At 47.7% G+C, this 20732-nt stretch overlaps 1 protein-coding gene across 2 annotated transcripts in view; it reads left to right on the top strand.

Annotated features, from left to right (window-relative positions):
- The window catches only part of Sply (Sphingosine-1-phosphate lyase), a 128486-nt gene that overhangs the window by 36863 nt on the left and 70891 nt on the right, over positions 1-20732 (top strand). The window contains exons 1-3 of one of the 2 annotated variants that reach the window (XM_077650563.1): positions 11894-12070; positions 14974-15149; positions 20101-20352. In XM_077650563.1, coding sequence (XP_077506689.1) covers positions 15054-15149; positions 20101-20352 — 348 coding nt within the window. In that variant the 5' untranslated portion in view covers positions 11894-12070; positions 14974-15053. Of the gene's footprint in view, positions 1-11893; positions 12071-14973; positions 15150-20100; positions 20353-20732 lie in introns of those variants that run through there. The other variant, XM_077650562.1, reaches the window with a different exon arrangement.

Raw genomic sequence — 20732 nt, 5'->3', positions numbered from 1 at the left:
ATACGACCACGAAATTTTTCCCTCCAACGCTAACTTAACACTATATCGTCGCGACAGACTGGGCAAAAGAGGAGGAGGAGTACTTCTAGCCGTGAAAAGCACTGTATCATCATCGCTCATTAGCCACGACGATATCATAGAACTGACGTGGGTCTGCATACAATGTAGAGGTATCAAAACAGTTTTCGGTATCTGCTACCGTCCTCCTGGAAATAGCCCATCATTCTGCAATTCCCTTCGCCTTTCACTGACATCAATTCGGAGCAAGCTACCCAACGCGCCTATCTTTCTATTTGGTGACTTCAACTCCCCGACTATCAACTGGCCTCTGCTATCAGAACCTCACAAATCACAATCAAACGAAGCAAAACAGTTCCTTGATTTAGTTCTAGATTTCAACTTACATCAAGTAATAACATGCCCAACAAGAGGCGACAATACACTGGATCTTTTACTGACATCTAATCCAGACGACATTAAAAGCATAAACATATTACCGGGCTTCAGCGATCATAGCCTCCTTCATATATGCATCTCATTACCTATCAAAAAGAGATCCCCTACCCAAAAGCTTATCACTGATCATAAGAGAGCGGACTTTGAAGCAATTAACCGGGAACTTGAACAGTTTTATGAACACTTTAGTACTATATACTCATCTCGCTCTGTCAACACGAATTGGGAATTATATAAAAACATGATACTTAATTTACAAGCTTTTTACATTCCCACCGTCCTTATAAAGACTGATTTAAACAACCAATGGTTCAACAACCGTCTTAAAAGCCTCCTTAACAAGAAAAAACGGCACTACAGGCACGCGAAACTAGTTAATAGCTGCACGGCATGGGAGCGATACCGTCGTAGTGCAAATAATTATGTTAAAGAATTGAAGGCGTCTAAAAAGAAATTTTTTTCTTCTGATCTGCTATCAATATTACAGTCAAACCCAAGTAAATTCTGGCGAATTCTCTCCCCCAAAAGCCATACGAAGCAGTTCGAACTCTCAGGAGATGATGACCAACCGGTCGAGTTAGATCAATGCGCGACGGCTCTTAACAAGTATTTTTCATCAGTGTTTTCTTCCACTAACGCTATTGTTCCTTCCATGCATGACTTTCCAGTGACTTCAATGCCAGAAATAGAAATTAATGCCGATGGAATAGCCAACTTAATTAACTCCCTCAAACTATCGTCGTCAGCTGGATGTGACCAAATTAGCACCAAAATGTTAAAGAATACTACCGCAATATCAACTAAAATACTATACCTGTTGTTCTCACAGTCCCTAAGTACCGGCGAAGTTCCTCACGATTGGAAAAAAGCAAAAATAATTCCTATTTATAAATCAGGAGATCGGTCAAAACCAAACAACTATCGACCAATTTCGCTCACCAGCATCCCGTCCAAACTCCTTGATCACGTAATAGCATCAAATTTAATCGCTCATCTTGAATCACTAAATTACTTTTACCCGCACCAACATGGCTTTCGAAAACTACTATCATGCGAAACACAGCTCGCCGAATTCACTCACGACATCCTTCAGTACATGGACAATCGCCTACAAATTGATGCCATCTTTCTCGACTTTTCCAAGGCATTCGACCGTGTTCCGCATAATCATCTGCTAGCTAAACTTGCTTTACTTGGAATCCCGCAAACATTACTTATCTGGCTCGAGCACTTTCTTAAAGGGCGCGTGCAATTTACATTCGCCAACTGTTGCAGCTCATCGCATACTGACATCACATCAGGTGTCCCTCAGGGCGCAGGGTTATCACCGTTGTTATTCTTAATCTACATAAATGATCTCCCATCTAACACAATAACCAAACTTCGACTTTTTGCGGATGACTGCGTCGTTTATAACATCATCCAAGCCCCTGAAGGCACCATTAAGCTACAAAATGATATAGACACAATTGCATCATGGTGTGAAAAATGGCACATGCCACTTAACCTAGACAAATGCCAACTCATGTCCTTTTCTCGTAAACAAACCTCTATTAACTGCACATACCATATTAATTCAACTCCCATTGCCCGAACTTCCTCTTACAAATACCTTGGCGTTCACCTGACATCATCCTTATCATGGGTCACTCATATTAATTCAATATGCTCCCAGGCCTCACGCACTCTTGGCTATCTGCGAAAGAACCTAACATCAGCACCACCTGAAATCAGACAACTAGCTTATCAGACATACGTATGCCCAAAGCTTGAATACGCCTCATCCATCTGGAACCCTTCACAAGCATACCTTACAAATGAATTAGAAGCCGTTCAAAATCGAGCTGCACGGTTCATCATGCCACAGTACTCGCGTGATAGTAGTGTCACTGCACTAAAACGAGCCCTTTCCCTCCCAAGTCTCCAATCACGTCGCATCGTATCACGCCTATGCCTCCTTCATTCCTTTTTCTACCGCCCTATTAACAGGCATCCTTTGCTGCAGCCTCCATCAAGAATATCCCCTCGCCTAAACCACACTCATCCCATAGCTCCCATTAAAGGCCGCACATCAGCTATGAATGTTTCATTCTTCCCAGATGCAATAGCCCGATGGAATGCCCTGCCTGATAATATTGCTTCTTGCACAGATCGAGCAATTTTCCGCACTGAATTAGCGAATCACCTGTGTCTTACGTGATGTATTCGGCTTCATCAAATAATCTGATCCTGTGTTACTATCTCCTTTAATGTTTTTAATTTTAATGTTTTGCTTTGTTTCGTTTCATTGCTTTTTGTTTTTTTTTTGTTGAGCTGGTACCATATGTTGTACACACTGTTCTTGCCCCCGCCTTATGTAATGCCCACGGGCCCTTAAGGCTTCAATAAATGAAATGAAATGAAATGAGATTCTTAAACTTCGCTGGACGGTGGACCGCTGGCCTCTTTTGTGACGAGGCCTAGCGAGTTCGCAGGATTCGTGTGCACGATTTTGAGGATTGCAGAGAGCAAATTTACAAGCTTTAACGCATGCAAATAACCATTGAGTGTAGTTTTGGCTACAGTGGCCTCAAAGCGACGACTGCCTACATCACAGGATGCGCATAGAATAAGGGAAAAGTGCCGATGTGACCCTGTCTGCAGAGCTTCTGCTGAAGGCGGCCGGCAGCAGTCATTGGCGTCAACTTTGGACAACAAATTTGGCTGTTTTCATTAATGCAAGTGGTGTCCGAACGTATTTTAGATAAAGCGATTTAACTCTTTCATTACAATATGAAAAAGGACCCTTTTTCATAGGTTAAACATTTTTTCTATAAAAAGTATGATAGATAAAAGCATACAAAATGCATAGCAATGATTGGAATGGAATGTGCTTTCTAATCAAATTTATTTCAAGAGAAAGACTTGTTTTAAATATTTTGAAAAAAAACAAAAAGGAACAAAAAATTATTTTTTTGACAATAACTCTCCAAAATTAATTATTAAAAAAATATTCTAGCAATCACAAAATTATTCAAATTTTTTGTATAACTTGGCAATAAAATGTAAAACTTGCAACTCTAATACTTTTTGAGCTAGAAATTTTTTCTTTACGCTCTTTGAAAAGGCTGGTTTCAGTGTGTCCTTGATATGATTGTTACAGTCTGACAAAAAAATCAATTGGAAGTATTATATAAAGTGCCAAAATAAAGCTTGACAAGCATGCTTTTTAAAGATACAAATTGTAACTAATATCACTCCAGGAAAAACCGGGAAAATGTATACAAACACAATTACTGTGGGAACCATCCGTCCTCACTAATCCCTGTCGGTGGGTTGGCAAGAAGCGGGCAAGCAGAGGTAAACGGGCGGTGACCAGCCAGGGCCGCTACAGAGGTAGGGAGGAAGAAAGGGGCACATTTTCCCAGAACTCCTCGAGGCCCCCGTTTTGCGGCGATGATGCGGCTGCGCGCAGAGACAGGAGCAGTGACCCTGTCGAAGCCGCCATATGCCGGCCGCCCCCCTCGCCTAGCAAGGAGCATTGTCACAACTCCCGCTCGTCGACCGGCTGCCTAGCGCAAGCCGTCAAGGCACAGGGGCCGCTTTACGCTTCCCTGTGGCCTAAAGACGGGTGTTGGACAACATTTATTTGTAAACGTTGGTCAGCCCGTGCGTGGTGCACGTGTGTCGGTGCGTCGGGGATCGAGAAGGAACTCAATGGGTTGAGGTTTCTAAAACAAACGCTTTACTTGGCGGCAGGGAACAACACAAAGAGGTAAAAACAAACACGGGGAGTGACAGGAAGAACAATACAAAACACGGAACGCGACAGGCACACAATACAAAAGTTAATCCGTCCAGTTAGAACACGAACAACAGGGGCATACAATGCATTAGATGTCGAAAATACAACATTACATAGAAAAGAAAAGGAAAGTCCGGCGGACAGTTCACATACGGGGGCCAAGGTGACGACTCCGGTTCGGGTGGCTGTCGATGCGGCGATGGCTCGAAGGCGGCGGGCCTGGTGCGATGGAACGCGTGCCTTGGTGCGGTAATTCGGCCCTCAACGCCGTGGACACACCAGCCAACCTCTTTCGTTGCCTGTCTTCCCTCCACTGTGTTCTCCTCAGCTCGCCGCAACCCGCACGGGGCTGGCGGCCAGCGCACAGTTTCCCTCGCATCATCGGGACACTTAATCTTTGTTTTTCCACGTGGGAACGACGGGGAAGAGGGGACGCCGTAACTGGCAAAGCACCCCCGGAGCGCGCCGGAGAGCCGCGCCCTCGGGAGGGCAGAAGAAAGCGCACAAGACTTATGCCTTCTGTGACAGCCGTCGCTGAGTCGGCCAGGCCCGCACGCTCGAGTTTCGGCAACCAGCGCATATGCGCCACTGTCCTTGAAAACGCCACGCTTCCTCGGAACTCAGTGTTTGTTTCGTTTGCCGATGGCCGAGCTCCGAGAAATGCCTCGACGGATCCCCCGCAAGCAGCCGTGCTGCGACCCAGTTACTGCTCTACGTGAGCCCTCTCCTTTGCTCTCTCCCAATGGGCCACGTCCCGCTGGTCTGTGACACAGCCCCCCACTAAAGAATATTATACAATAATATTTTGCTAGGCACAGTCCAGCGACAAATCGCAACAATAATAACACGAAAACATTTAGAAGTTCTGCGTCGCATAAAATAATAGCAATCAGCACTCAGAAGTGGCTTACAAGTTACAGCCTACAGCCATACGTGCGGATATTCAATCACTTCACACGGGCACTGGCACGACAGTCCCCTCACACACGTAAGAGTATCTGCACCCGATCTCGCGGACGCTTGTCAGTTCGCGCACATTGAATTGCACTCACTCGCGAAGTCCACATGAAGTCCAGTTCACACATCATGGCACATGGCCAGCGGCCACACTATAACAGCGTACACTTCACATTGGTATTACACCACAATGTCATCACACTGAACACAGCAGAGAATGTATAGAATATCATTGCACTGGATCGTGATAGCGGACACACACACACACACACACACACACACACACACACACACACACACACACACACACACACACACACACACACACACACACACACACACACACACACACACACACACACACACACACACACACACACACACACACACACACACACACACACACACACACACACACACACACACACACACACACACACACACACACACACACACACACACACACACACACACACACACACACACACACACACACACACACACACACACACACACACACACACACACACACACACACACACACACACACACACACACACACACACACACACACACACACACACACACACACACACACACACACACACACACACACACACACACACACACACACACACACACACACACACACACACACACACACACACACACACACACACACACACACACACACACACACACACACACACACACACACACACACACACACACACACACACACACACACACACACACACACACACACACACACACACACACACACACACACACACACACACACACACACACACACACACACACACACACACACACACACACACACACACACACACACACACACACACACACACACACACACACACACACACACACACACACACACACACACACACACACACACACACACACACACACACACACACACACACACACACACACACACACACACACACACACACACAAAAAAAAAACTGCCGCTATAACTGTGTGTCAACAATAGACACAATACGCCTATGCCACTTAGCCTACCCTACTCATGTAGTCTGCTCCGACGTTGTCACTGCCCTTAATATACTGCACCCGAAAGTCATACTCCTGGAGCTTGATACTCCAGTGAAGAACCCGGTTATTTCCCGACTTAGTGTCTTTGATGAACTGCAGTGGTTGGTGGTCGGTTTGCACGACGAATCGCCTACCATACAGAAACACGTGGAATTTTTCAATTCCCCACACGAGAGCCAGGGCCTCCTTTTCTACTCTGGAATAGGCTACCTCCCGCAGTAGCAGCTTGCGGCTCGCATAATCCACTGGATGCAGCACCTGATCGTGTTCCTGAAGTAGAACTGCCCCGAGTCCCCTGTCAGAAGCATCCGTCCTTAGGAAGAACTGTCTATCAAAGTCGGGAAGCTTCAATATCGGGTCAGTTGTCAGTAGGTTTTTGAGGCTGACGAATGCCCGTTCCTGGTTGGAGCCCCAGTGAACGGTCGTGGGCTCTCCCTTCCGGGTCAGGTCAGACAGCGGACAAGTTAAAGTGGAATATCCTGGAATGAAGTCTCTATAATATCCGGCTAGTCCCAGAAACGAACGGACCTGCTTTTTCATCTCAGGCCGAGGAGCGTTCTGAATTTTCTCCAGGGTGGCATGAAGAGGTGACATTTCTCCAGACCGGATCTTTGTTCTCAGAAAAGAGAATTCCCTCATTCCCACCTCACATTTGGCCGGCTTGACGGTCAATCCAGCATCCTTGATCCGCCGAAACACTTCGCGGAGAGCTGCACAGTGCTCCTCCCATGTCGCGCTGGCGATGAGAACGTCGTCGTAGTAATATGCGACGTCCGCTAACCCCGAAAGGATGCTACGCATCAGCTTAGTAAAAACCGCGGGGGCGGTCTTTATGCCAAATGGCATGTAGCGGAAATGGAAATGCCCATTTCCTGAAGTGAAAGCTGTCTGTTTTTGAGTCGGCCGAGAGAGGGACCTGCCAGTAGCCCCTGGCAAAATCTAACTTGGAAAAAAATGTTTGCAGCCTACAGTCGCTAGCAGCTCTTCAGAGCGAGGAATGGGCTCAGCATCAGCTGTCAGAACCTCATTCAGCCGGCGAAAGTCATGCATAGCCGGTGCGTGCCATCCGGCTTTCGCACTGCTATTAGCGGCGAATTATACGCCGACTCGGACTGCTCTATGATTCCTAGCTGTAGCATGTTAGCAACCTCCTTCTCTATGGTCTCTTTCATTGTGAAGGGCAGAGGGTACTGTTTCACGTGGACCGGTTGTTCGGTCCGCAGTTCTAGCTTGCACTCGGTTAGCCTGGTCTGACCTGGGATATCTGAAAATATTTCTTCGTAATCTTGCAGAAGCTGCCAGATTTCTTCCCTTTGTTTCCTGGTCAGCTGGTCTCCGATGCTCACGTCATGAAAAGTCTGCGACTGGTGGCCCTGTGGCACTTCCATTTCACTTGAATCCGCTTCCTCTGCGGAGACCACAGTGCCTACTGCAACCACACTTGGGTCTTCTTCTTTTCGATTATACTTTTTCAGCATATTTATATGCAGGACTTTAGTAGTGTGGCCGAGATCCACTTCGTAGTCGACGTCTCCCTTTCGAGTCATAATGGTATAGGGCCCCCTCCACTGCATCAGCAGTTTGTTGTGTTCCGTGGGCAAGAGGATCAGAGCTTGATCACCCGGCGTCAGCGATTGCTTTCGGCTCTTCAAGTTGTAGTAGTGGCCATACCGCTCTCCTGCTCGCTGCAGCTCTTCATGTGCCAGCTTACAGGTGCGCTCCAGTTTCTCGCGAAGTGCCAGAACGTACTCGTAGGTCGTCCTCAGCTCCTCCGGAATGGCATCGTTCGTCCACAGCTCTCGCAGTACAGCAAGTGGCCCCCTTACATTTCGCCCGTAAAGGAGCTCGAAGGGGGAGAACTGGAGGCTTCCTTGCGGAACCTCACGATACGCAAAAAGGAGCGGAGCGAGATAACGGTCCCAATCCCTTGGTCTTTCTTGACACATTCGTTTCAACATCTGTTTGAGTGTCCCGTTAAAACGCTCCACCAACCCGTTGGCCATGGGATGATAAGGAGTCGTATGTAGCTGCTTTATCGACAGCAGTCGGCTCACCTCTTTCATTACGTCTGAGGTAAAATTGGGGCCTCGGTCGCTCAAAACTTCTCGCGGGACTCCCACGCGAGAAAACATCTCGACGAGGGCCTCGGCCACCCTCTCCGTTTCAATACTTGGGAGCGCAACCGCGTCAGGATACCGGGTGGCGTAGTCAGCCATCGTTAATATGTATCGGTTTCCCTGAGCAGACTTCGGGTTCAGTGGCCCTACAATATCAATGGCCACTCTCTGAAAAGGCGTCTCAATGACTGGAACCCTCACAAGGGGTGCCTTTCGGGCGTGGCCTCTGGGAGTGGTCCGCTGGCACGAGTCGCATGACGCGACGAACCGTTTCGCGTCGGCCTGCAGTCCTGGCCAGAAAAATTCACTTTGAACCTTGAGCACTGTTTTTCTAGTGCCCTGATGACCTCCCATTACACCGTCATGAGCGAGTTCGAGCACTGCCGTCCAAAATTTCTTGGGAACGACCACTTGAATGTATTTCCCCCCCAAATTTGGACGTGAATTTGCGCTGGAGAATTCCGCCTTGGAGGAAGAACTGATGGCTCTCTCCATTTCTGCTATGTGCCACCTGACCCACTCGATCAAAGCATGCCCGCAGCGTGGGGTCATGCTTCTGCTCTTCGCGGCTTACGTTTTCGGAGTTACCCGACACTCTGAGCCCCCTCAGTTATCCCTTCTCCCGGGCCTGCCCCCTTGTCACAATGGCGTTTGCCTGGTCATCATCTCGGTGTGCGGCAGCTGCTCGCTCATTTTCAGCAGTGGCTTCCGCATCCTCAGCGCTACTACTCCCCAGTGTCTAACTCTTTCGAGGAGGGCATCGTCGCCGGCTTCGTCTCTAGCTTCCAACTGGGATCCGGGTCGGTGGCATGTCTGGCTCCTTGAACGTTGCCTAATATGAGATCGTAAAGGGGGTCCTCCATACACTTCGCCCGAAGCCGTCCTTTGAGGTATGGGGTGTCAACGTCGACCCAAGCCTCGGGAAGCATTAGAACCGACCGATCGAGGTGGTAAACGGGGGAATTCAATCCCGTGAGATCGCCATCTTCGATCAGGCTCCTCCTCACTATCAGTGTTGCACCCGGTGTCTCTAAGTACTCGAACCCTTTTTTCGCCAACCAAACCGGTGACTACAGGAAGCTTCTCGCTCACAGTTCCGGCCTTATCAGTCAGACCGGCTCCAACAACGGGAACCTTTGCCCCATTTTTTAACTCAATATATCCGTCCTCGATACCTAACGATGCTGATTCCTCAGCGGCGTCTTTTGGCTTCGTCGAAGCCTTCTGCCAACACTTCCAGTTAGTATGACCTGTTCAGCCGCACTTAAAACATTTTGGAGGTTGGCTGTTGCCTCCCGCCCTGCCAACGCGGCAGTTTTCTGCCCGGTGGCCGGGGCGTGAACAGAGGAAGCATTTCTGCACTTCCTGATCCTTCGGCTTCGCAGCCGGCTTGCTCCCGTCTTTCCTTTCACCAATTTGTTGAGGGCTTGGGGTAGCTGACGACTCCCTCCTTGCAGCTGGCCGTTTTGAAAAATCCGTCCATGCGTGAGCGTCCACGTACTGCTCCGCTCTTTCCACCATTTCCTCAAGGGTAGGGTCCTTCTTCTCTTTAAGAAAGAGTTCCAGCGGCGCCACGCAGCTTGAAAGGAACTGGTCCTTAACCATCAGCTCAAACAAATCCTTATACTCCTTCTTGGTGCTGGAAAGCTCTACCCACCGCTCGAGGAAGTTCCTGAGTCGAGTCACAAACTGGGAGCATGTTTCCCCATTCATGGGCAATGCCCCCTTAAACTTCTCTCTGAATCCTTCCTCCGTCAACCGAAATCGCAGCATTAGAGCTTGCTTTAACTTGTCGTAGCTCGTACAATCAGGCGCGGACATTCGACTAAAAACGCTCAGCGCCTCGCCACTCAAACACAGACTCAAAAAAGTGGACCATTGGTCCCGTAGCCAGCCTTGGCTCTGTGCCACGCACTCAAAACGCCTCAGATATGCATAGAGGTCATCGCGCTGTTCATTGAAAACAGGCATAACTTTGTGCGGGTTCACTTTGTTTCCTTGGACCGCTCCCCTCTTTTCCGACCCGGACCTGGAGTCCGTTCCAGGGGTAACTGCGGGTTCCCGCCTCAACAGCAACACCTCCTTTTCCCTTTCAAGCAAAGCCATTCTTATTTTGGATTCTTCTCTTTGCCTCTCTAACTCCTCATCCCTCATAAGACTTTCGCGTTCGGATTCTTCCTTGCGCCAAGTGCGTTCTGCATTTCTCTCTTCTCGGCGCTTAGCCCGCTCCTGTTCAATCCACGAGAATAGTTCTTTACCTTCCAAGCCGAAGCTTCTTCCCTGCTCTACCAGTTTGTCAAACTCGGCCTCCGCCATCGTGCTCAGCAAACAGTGGAAATCAAAGCACTAGCACGAACCTCTTTTGACCCTCTCGTTGAGTCCCTTCGGAGCCTCAGCCCCGACACGCGGCTGACCAGTCCTGTCGCGGACGCCAATTATTGTCACAACTACCACTCGTCGACGGCTTGCGCTAGGCAGCCGGTCGACGAGCGGTAGTTGTGACAAGCATCTAGGTTGGAAGGTCAGCATAGTTTTTTTTCTTGAAGGGCCAACACCACCGGGCGAGACGGATTTGGACACTCGCGCTTGACTGGAAGCAATTAAGCGTAACGTGCGGTCAGCGCGGACGCGGCTAGCAGGCGCCGCTGCTGCCTGATCAATAATTGCCCTAATGCTGGGAGCTGCCAGGGTCACGAGTTTTCAGGAAGCCTGCGACGCGTGAAAGTGTTTTTGATGTATTTTCGTATGTTTCTCTTTTTACTTTGTAAGGGAGAGAGTTTGGGTGATACTGTGGAAGTATAGGGCGTGGCACCTAAACCTAGTGGGCCAATCATTTTGAAGGCCCGTTTCCGCAATGCCATGTTCTTAAAGCAACTTTGATGTTCTTTTCGTGTTGTGTATTTTAGGGAGAGGGTTTATAACCTTGCCGAAACTGGAAGGTGTGCCAATGCAGTTTGTGAACCAACCATGTGTTAGTATGTTTTGATTGGGTGGTGCAGAATGTGGGCTAGGCTCTGAGGCCCTTAAACCGGGCCCCGGAGCCTGGAAAATTGTTCTGGGTTACGGTCAGACGTAATGCATCTTTGGCTCTGCCGAGTGTCACAAAACTTGGCGCATACCTGAAGAGAAAATCCCGGTGCAGCGCGGAAACAATCGCGCCCGCCTGCACCGTAGAGAAAACTAAAGCACTAGAAAAAGAACCTCGGAGACCGCGCAATTCTGTGTGTGCTGCTGCCCTTTCCACTCAGCTCACCGGTGGGGCGCCAAAGGAAACATTGCTGCATGAGCCATCGATTTCTCTAGAATGTCCGAGTAGTTTCTACTCATTGTCGACGGAGGAGCGTAACCTTGACCGCGCTAAAGTGATGCCCTCTCCCCTTTGCTCTCGATCTGGCGGCTTCATATCGCTAGAAGGACCCAGAATCTTCTGGAAAGCGGTTTTTGCACTTGGTCAATGGGGTCGTGCGCCCGGCGCGAGATGAAGCAATTGGTGCAGTTGATACTGCGTGTACGTGCTGTCAGCCCGAGCCGCCTTTTAAGCTTCAGAGAAGCGCGCCTGCTTGACTCCCGGGAGAACACCACTAGCCCAGCCATGGATCAGCGAGGCAACGTGCGCCAACCTACGGGACGGCTCCGTCGTGTTCCCTAGGTCGTCGGACTGTCGCTGTGCCCGGTGAACAAATTGTGTTTTGTTTGTCTCTCTCTGTGTTAGTGCACTTTGTGCAAACATTTTGTTGTATTGTAATCTCTCTCAAGTGTTACTTTGCTCGAGTTGCATTGTATTGCAAATCACTTTGTATGTGCTCGTACGAGTGATTGTGAAATCCTCTGTATCGTCTCTTTTGGTTTTGTTTTGTGAACCTTTGGCTCCGACCCATTCTCTGCCTTGCGGCCCATGAAAGCTGGGCACCAAATAACAATTCTCTTGCCACTTGACAGCTGGTCTCCGGCTGAGCTTGCCACGCTGAGTCGAGGGCATCTCCTTTGTGACTGAGTCCGCTACCCCGACGCGCTCAAAGGTGTCTGGGAGTGCATGCAAAAGTGTGCGATGTGGTGACACCGAGTAGGGACCTCCCCTAGTGTTAGCCAGTTCCACCTTTTGTTGTTTAACCTTTTTGCCATTTAAATTGTCGCTTGTGCATCAACTTATTTATAATGTAAATTTTGTATCTAAAACTTCAAGTCATCCTCCCCTAATACCTGCATCCTAATTCGTCTAAAAAAAAACTGTCCCTAACGGAGCATCCCTGGTGCGAAGAAAGCCTTCAGTCAGTCAAATGAATAAAATGTCTCTGAAGGTGGGCACCTCTGGTGCAAGGAAGATAAACAACCCAAGCGGACCAACAACTTTACACGCTCTGAGTGTTACCTACTACAGACCACCATCCAGCTTGTTTCTTAGCAATTCCTGCTTGGCGGCTGCACATTCTCGCGCAAAAGCAGCTCTATACACCATCCCATATACAGCGCTACCAAAGGCAGAGAACTCGTCAGCCAGTGAAAGTGCGTTAAATGTGTTCCTCTGTCTCTGGCACTCTGAGTGTCGTGTGGTCGAGGAGTGCACAGATATGGCCAGAAAAGAGTATAAATCGGCGCTTTCTGCCTATCATAAGCGCATGCACACTTACGTACGCTAAACAAAAGCATTTTGCGTGATGTTTAGTCATTTGCCGCATTCTCATCGCAAACACAATACTAACCTGGTGGTGCCATCTGGTTGTTGGAACGGGAAGCATTTTTGTCAACAAGCTGACGTTCCTCTTTAGGACTATAAACAGCAGAGTCGTCACTCTAAATAAAAAAAGCAAATTTATCGCTCATACATTTTACTATAGACGACATGGTACGAAGTGAAAGCCTGGTGCTGCATTTGCGGCCAGTGAACGTACTGAAAACGGCAGAAACAACCACGAGTTCAGTCTAGGCATAGTTTCCAAATATCTCGTGGGAAAGCTGGCACCACTGTCTTTGTGAGTTTCTTAAAGGGCACTTCACCGTGGGAATGCCGGGAAGACAGCATGGCGTGCTTGGCTTGGCCCTGAAACATGACTGCAGAAATACAGATTTTCGCAAACCATACATTGTAAGGGAGTGTTGTTTTATAATTAGTATGTCCTGTAATAAAATATGCTTACGGTACATTGCTATAAAGAAGCAGAAAAGCAAACGATCCCAGAATTTACTCATGGCTTGAGAGGGCTTTCTCTTCATGCTGCCAAATATAGTTAACCGTGGAAAATAATTGCTTTTAACAGACACACTTTTTACAGCGGATATTCTTTCAAAAAATAGTTAGCGCTTAAAATGCTATACTTTAGAAGCTTCCGTTTTTGTATTATGTAAAACAAACGTTTCATTGGTGTCATAGATTCTAAATAATATCATTTTTGTAGTTTGCTATTGCAGGACTTGCCTTATGCCCGCGCATATATACTATGTTCGTGCCGTGAGAAACTTGTCCGAGCCTCCGCTCTTCTATGAGAAACTCATGGAGAAACTGGTTTGCACGCACCAAGTGCCGGCTCTCGGCAGTCCTGGTGTTGCGCTTACAAATTTTGCCAAGAAAAACGTGAATTATAAAGTGCAAACCTCTCCCACCACAAGTAACTGACGGCCGTGTTCATGCTGACAAGTGCAACATGTGGGTATTTGCGTGCATTAATTCATGAAGGAGGAAGTCGTTCCTGCATGCAATGCGAGGCTACTGCCAGTCTTCAAAATGAACCAATCGCAATCCTTGGCTAGGGTTGCGCTTGTCGAAGTACTTTGCGCTTTTAAAGTGTCTCCGAGACTCCTGCGAGAAATGTGCATAGTGGTCACAGCAGCAGACTGCTGAGTTCTCAGTTCACAAAAAAAAACTTGTTCCCTTCTTTCAAATTTTAATGCACAGGTAGCACTAGGTTCCCGCTGAGCAAAACTCATTTTGCTGCATAAATGGTACCAGTGAGGGGGCAAACGGACTTCAGGCCTGGCAGGCATCAGACACTGCACTCAGCTCACTTCAAGTCAAGCGCCTTCGGATGCTTCGGATCTCAAATGTACTGTGCGCGCAGCTGCACTGCACAAACACAAAGTGCACGAAGCATCGGTAAAAACTACAGTGGTGAAAACGAAACTGAATAGCTGAAGAAAATCCAATCTGTAGCACAGTCAACAAGCCACTAGATGTCAATCCGGTGTGCTATCTTCCTAGCATGCCTCGGTCGTCCATCATGGATGAAGTGAAGAACCGCCAGCTTTCCCTCTAGTGTACAGTAAGGGACTCTATGAGAGGTCCTGTTTCAAAGGGCACCGCCATTTTGGACAAGCAACATTTATAGTTTAAAGCATGCAAGAGTCACGCACGCTTAACTCTGGAAATGGCGTACGTAACGCGAGCGTACTTAAGGCTGGATATGAAATGTTGTTTGGCACATGCACACGTTAAAGCACGCTATCCCATATGCCTGTATAACCATTTTACACTGGCACTGCATTCTTCAGCGTCAGAATGTTGCCTGTGCACTCCTCGCAGCAGCTTTGGTAGTGCTGCAAGGAACTACTGGGATATGACGGGCCGGACCATTGTGTGCGCAGGCTTCGTTCCCAATGTGAGGCGCGGCTTCCTGTCCACCCTGCGGAGCCTGCCCATTGTGCGCGACTACGTCCGTGAGAAGATGGACAACATTGCGCTCGACGTGGAGCGGTCTCTCAACAAGTGCTACGCCGACTGCCGCTTCATCCTCGAGCTGCCTGAGAAGCGCTGGACGCCGGTGAGTTTTTGCGTTAATTTGTTTGGAGGGAGTAGACGCTTGGCCGATCTTTCATTCGTTTGTCAAGAAGAGTCGCGCTCCTGCGGAGTAACGCACATCTGTCGGAGGATGCACTCCCCAAGTACGAAACATTAGCAATGAAGACTACCCCCGGGACGGATGCTTGCCTGCTTATAAATAGTTATTGTGGAAAACCTGAGGCGACCGACCATCATCACCATCATGGGTCATGGTGCGGCACCGGCTGGGCAAGGGGCAGGCTTCCTTGTGGGGGAACCAGAAGTAGCGACGGGACACGCTTTATAGTGAAACATTAGTTGGGCTAGTTGGTATGGATTCATTGAAAAACAGCACAAAAGACAACGGGCCAGAGAATGGAGAACAGCGCGTATGGAGAAAGGAAAGCTCAGGAGAGGCCCTCGCTATCCGACCTGCACACCAAAAAATATGCCGGAAGTCGCGTGCTTTCGTAAGGCATGCTGGGAGTCTGGCCGACGGTGCAGCCAATGGTAACGCTGGGCGCAGCGGTGTCGTCTGCTGAATTGTCTGCTGCGCATGCGCAAGTGCGCCGAGATGGTGGCCAAGTACTGGGGGAGGGGAGTGCAGCAGAGAGCGGCTTCAAAAAATGTGATGTAACCACCTCTCCTGATTCTTTCCTTCCTCCATATACAGCGCAAGAGCATCGATGCCATCATATTTGGTCATGTGACTTCCACCATTGCTGGTATTCTGGTTTCTACAGCTGCCGGCGCGATGGTGCCCGGCTGAGAGGTGCTGTTCCTGCTTTTGCTGTGAAAAACCAGCTGTCAGCGCATTGTTTGTTTGTCAATTCTCTGTCGATCGCTTCTTGTGGACCACGTATTTTGTTGTCAAACTGCTTGGATTATGAGCGGAGTATTGCCTGAAAGCTTCTTTTCGAGGGCTTCATATTTTCACTGAATGGACGAATGTGTGTTCAAACCACTACCAACTGTATATTATGCAGTAGGTCGTGGCTCAAATCTATCAAGAGTGTTTATTGTACAGCACTATACAGAAGATTTACAACTGAACGTGCATGCGCGTGTGATCGCCCGCAGATTGCTGCGGTATTATTGTATCTTTCAATAACGTTCTGGTCTTGAAAGGAAGCCTGTGCACGTTGCTCCAAAGCCACTTCAGGCACTCAACGATGTTCGGCTGTGCTATGGCCAAATTAAATGACTGAAAACTGCACCGAAGTTTAGCATTTGCAAATGTAGCCCGCCGGAATAAGCTGATAAATGTTGCCACTGACCCGCTTGTTAGCGTAGTTTCATAAAAGCATCAATTATTTGATGTACTGGATCAGTGTTTGCCGAGAGTTAGCAAGGTTGCAGGAATGCATGCATTGGCTCTTCTTCTCCATGGGATGAAGTTGTCATGGACGTGTTCGCGGTAATAGCAGCAGGATACTTCTTAATTACACTGCGAAAATATGCGGCAACAGTACAACGGCACAATAGCTTAATTTAGTGAAGATATAACTACATCGTTCGTGCATTTGCTCCAGTAGGGCCAGTACTGAAATAAGCTGTGCATTTCTAATGGTATTTGTTCTTTTACTTTTTTGTAGAACAACTAGTAGACGTTTTTTCTCCCAGAAAGGAAAATGAACTCTGAAGACAAAAGCCTGTTTGAGTCGTCGCGGCGTCTCGAGCAACGTGGTTCCAACAGGCTGAAAATTTCTTGCTGCGACACACATCTCAACCGCTCAATTTGCTTAGCCGCTTGCATGCGAACCAGCCTTAAAGGGTCTCTGAAATGGGCTCTATTAAGTTCTGGTATGCCTGTGATGCTAAAAGGATGCCTCTTCGCGAATATCCTCCAGCAAAAATTTTTTTGATGCGCTCTGTAGAAAGTGAGTTATCTCTAGTCAGAATTTGAATTTCAGCATCTTCGTGCCTTTCCCTCTCATTTCGTCATTTTTTGCACGCTGAAAAGGTCAGTGGTCTTCCACCTGCCCCACCACCGAGCACAGAGCTTCGTGAAACATTGGCGCTATGCTACTAATTGGCCGCGGCCATGGTAGCTGCCTGACATCTGAAACAATCTAATCAATAGCCATCTCTGAACTGGTATACTCACCAGTGGTGCGACGGAGGAGGGCGCGAGCTTGAAAAAGTTGCCGGGAAGGGCTTGCCAACTTCGCATGTGATTGTGGGTTCTCTGCTGCATGCAGAAGTGTATTATTTGGCTTGGGTGTTCATGACAGCACAATGCAGTGATTGCGCGAGTTGTTGCGCTTTCCTCGGAAGGTGTTTCAGAGCCCCTTTAAGGCAGAGCTTAATTAAGTGTCCCCTTTAATTTTTTTTGTGATCATCTTTGAGCCTAACGAGACTTAAGTCAGCCATGGAGTTCGCCATGGACGACAACGACATTGCATAGTTCCTTGCTATGGAGTTCTACTGTTCCGACAGTGATGAGGAAACATGCACGCTACTTAGTGTACTGGTTAGTGAACTCGCTTCACATGCAGAAGACTAGGATTCGATTCCCTCTAGGCAGACTTTTTTTTTACCCTAAATCACATTTTATTTCATTGCAAAAATTGCAAACAAGCCATGCTAGCTGAACAGAGCAACCGAAACCGTAACCAAAGTTTGTGTAGCACCACCTCGCTGCTGCCATGAACTTCACACTCCCAGCATAACGGCCGGAATCTCCGTGTCACGCAGCGCCAATTTTGAATGCACATTTAGAACTTACCCGATGATACTCTCCAAGCTCCGATCTGTGCCTTAGTAGATCAGTAAGACAAATACGCTTAACAAAAAGTGCTGGGAATTGTTTTTTTTTCAGCTTGAGCGAGCTTCACAGAATGCATCACGCAGACGTACGCTGTCACTGAACGATGTTATTGTCGGCGAGGTGCAGGGACGGCACTAGGGAATTCGTAGCGATCTAGAAGGGGTGCGGGCAAATTTCAAATTTTGGGTAGTCATGCTGTCCTTTGCAAAACCAAAGTCGCTATCCGTCGGGCTCCCTGACAGAGCCACATGAACTTCTCGCGACACTTTAGTTGGACAATGAAGTGGCAGACAACCCTCAAAGGAGGCCCCCCCAGCCAATGGCATCAACTGTTCATCATGGGGTTGCACTTAATCCGCTAGTGTGACATCGCAAGTGGCTGACAGGTGCCTCCGTGTAATGGGCTTAACTGTGGCGTCATGACAATTCGTCAACTCCATTGGATGGAGGGCCTCCTTTGAGGGGTGTTTGCCGCTGCGTCTTGAGTTGTGTCCGACTATACGCTAGCTTAATGCGTGCATTCAAAGTTAAGACATTCGGGTGATATAGAGAAAAGTTGAACCAGATTGAACTGTGTTTTGGTTCTGTGTCGCAGAATAATTGCAGCACTGAAATGGGATGCAAGCCTCACCTCCTGGCACAATGCCTGTGGCTCTCTTTTTTTATGGTTTGATGAAGATTTAGAAGGGCCCTGATACATGCCTGCCAGTTTTTTTTGGCATTTCTCTCATCTTAATTGGATTTGTTGCTTCACCATAGCTTTTGTTTTGTGACTGAATATTAGCCCTATATTTTATTACATTGGCGGGCAGCAGGAGGCTCCTTCATGGCAACCCTCTCTCCTGACAGGCACCATATTGCTGTGAGGGTCGATACTAAAAGCTCAAAGTGAGGGGCAGGTTTTCAAGCAGAAGCAGGTACTCTTCTTTTTCTAAGTTGCATTGTGGCCCAAAAGGCACTGCACAAAAGACACAGGAAAGGGCATGGGGACTGGAAGGTACTAAAATAGGACTTTGCCCCCTTCACCATGCCTAGGGGCGAGGTATCGGTTTTTCCAGACAACCGGATTAGCCGCTATGTGATGTGACTGCCATGCTGTTGCGTTGCCTTCATTGCCGGCATAGGCGGCCGCACGACTGAGGTCACATGAATTGCAACAAGAAAGCAGAACACACTCAGAAGTGCATTATTAGAAAGAAGCAGCAGCAAAAGAAGTGCTTGTCCTGCTTGTGGTCTCTGTCCATATTTGTCAGAGGTAGCACTGTCCAATTCAACACAACAGTGTTGTTTTATATGGTTGGCTCAGCACTGAGAGGGTAGCACGGGTTGCGCCTGGCACGTGCTTACTCTGTTCCTTCTGGCTTGCCTGGTCTGCTTAGAGAAGTGAAAGCCTGGAGGGAAAGAATTTTTGGTGTCAGAGGAAGGTGTTTCAGAATTGCCTAAAACTACCACTGTTTGCTTTGTTTCATTGTGGGTAAAAGTGCCAGTTTTTTTCAGTTGGCAAATACTCAAACTTCCGATGTAGCCTTTTATGGATAGAGTTGTAGTCTTGAAATTCTAGTTATAAGTGCAAAATTACCTGTAGAAAAAAAAATTCTCTTGCAACTCAATCTTCAGTTCATACATCACAGTTGAGAAGAATGCAAAACTTAAAATCGTCCCATGAAAGAAGAGCTTGGCTGATCGCAACTTCTAAGAATTGTGACAGCGTTTCTAAGCTTGTAAAGCAGTTTCCATCTGTGCTGACAAAGGTCTTATGCTTAACTGCTCTGCTGTGTGCAACTGTGGTGGCAACTTGCATGCAGTGGTGTACTCTCAAAAACCAGAGAGGCTTGAACTGCCTATTACCTCATATCTGTATGAACACATGGTTGAGTATGTTAACCTGAACAGGCTAATAGTGAAATTTGAAGTAACAAATAAATGTTGGATTTTTTTGTCAGAAAAAACTTCCTTGAATGGTCCAGCATAATACACTAAAATTGTGCATTTTCATTGGAAATTTGTCAATAGAGAGACCAGAGCTAAACTGAGAAAATATAAGAACTGAGCGTGAAATTTTAGATCACCTTGATTTGAAAAATGGAAATTCTGCTTCACATCTGAGAACATTTGATGCTTTTCCTCTTTTGTTCTCTTCAGCCCCAAACTGAAGCATGGACTTTGCTTTTGCTATCTACAGGAGGCCATCCTTGAAGAGATGGACCGCAACGATGGACTCTGTCCAGTGAAATGGAAGAAGGGAGTGGTTTCTGGAGCCATCTACACAGAGCATGACTCCCGCCTAGAGGCCATGATGATCTCAGTCTACGAGCGGCACCTTCGATCAAACCCTTTGCATTCGGACGTTTTTGTGGGTGTTCGCAAGATGGAGGCAGAGGTGATTCGTTGGTGCTGCAATCTCTTTCACGGAGGACCTGACAGCTGTGGATCGGTGAGTGCAGTCTGCACTGGGGGCTGAGTGCAGCACGAAAAATCCAGAATTACTCTTTTTAACTGAGTGTGACAGAGGATCCTAACAGCTCTGCTAAGACACTTGTGTAATAGTGTTTCTTTTCACCTTCGAGGAAGGTTAGTAACCTAAGGAGAGTGAAGATGAAGTTGCATCACTGTAAACATTTAACCCTTCAGTTTTATTTGTCTAATGCTATACAGTGGAACCCCGTTCATACGTTTTTCACCTGACTGCAAAAAAAAAAAATTAACAGCCGGGAAAACGCAACAGTGAGGAAAGGTCCGAAAATAATGAAAACAGTGCAGCTTTGCCTTGAAACAATTTATTTCGACATCAAGTGAGCTTAGGTCTTAAAAAAA

Source organism: Amblyomma americanum, chromosome 1 (assembly GCF_052857255.1).
Source record: "Amblyomma americanum isolate KBUSLIRL-KWMA chromosome 1, ASM5285725v1, whole genome shotgun sequence".
NCBI lineage: Eukaryota > Metazoa > Arthropoda > Arachnida > Ixodida > Ixodidae > Amblyomma > Amblyomma americanum.
This window is presented reverse-complemented; position numbering and strand designations above follow the sequence as displayed.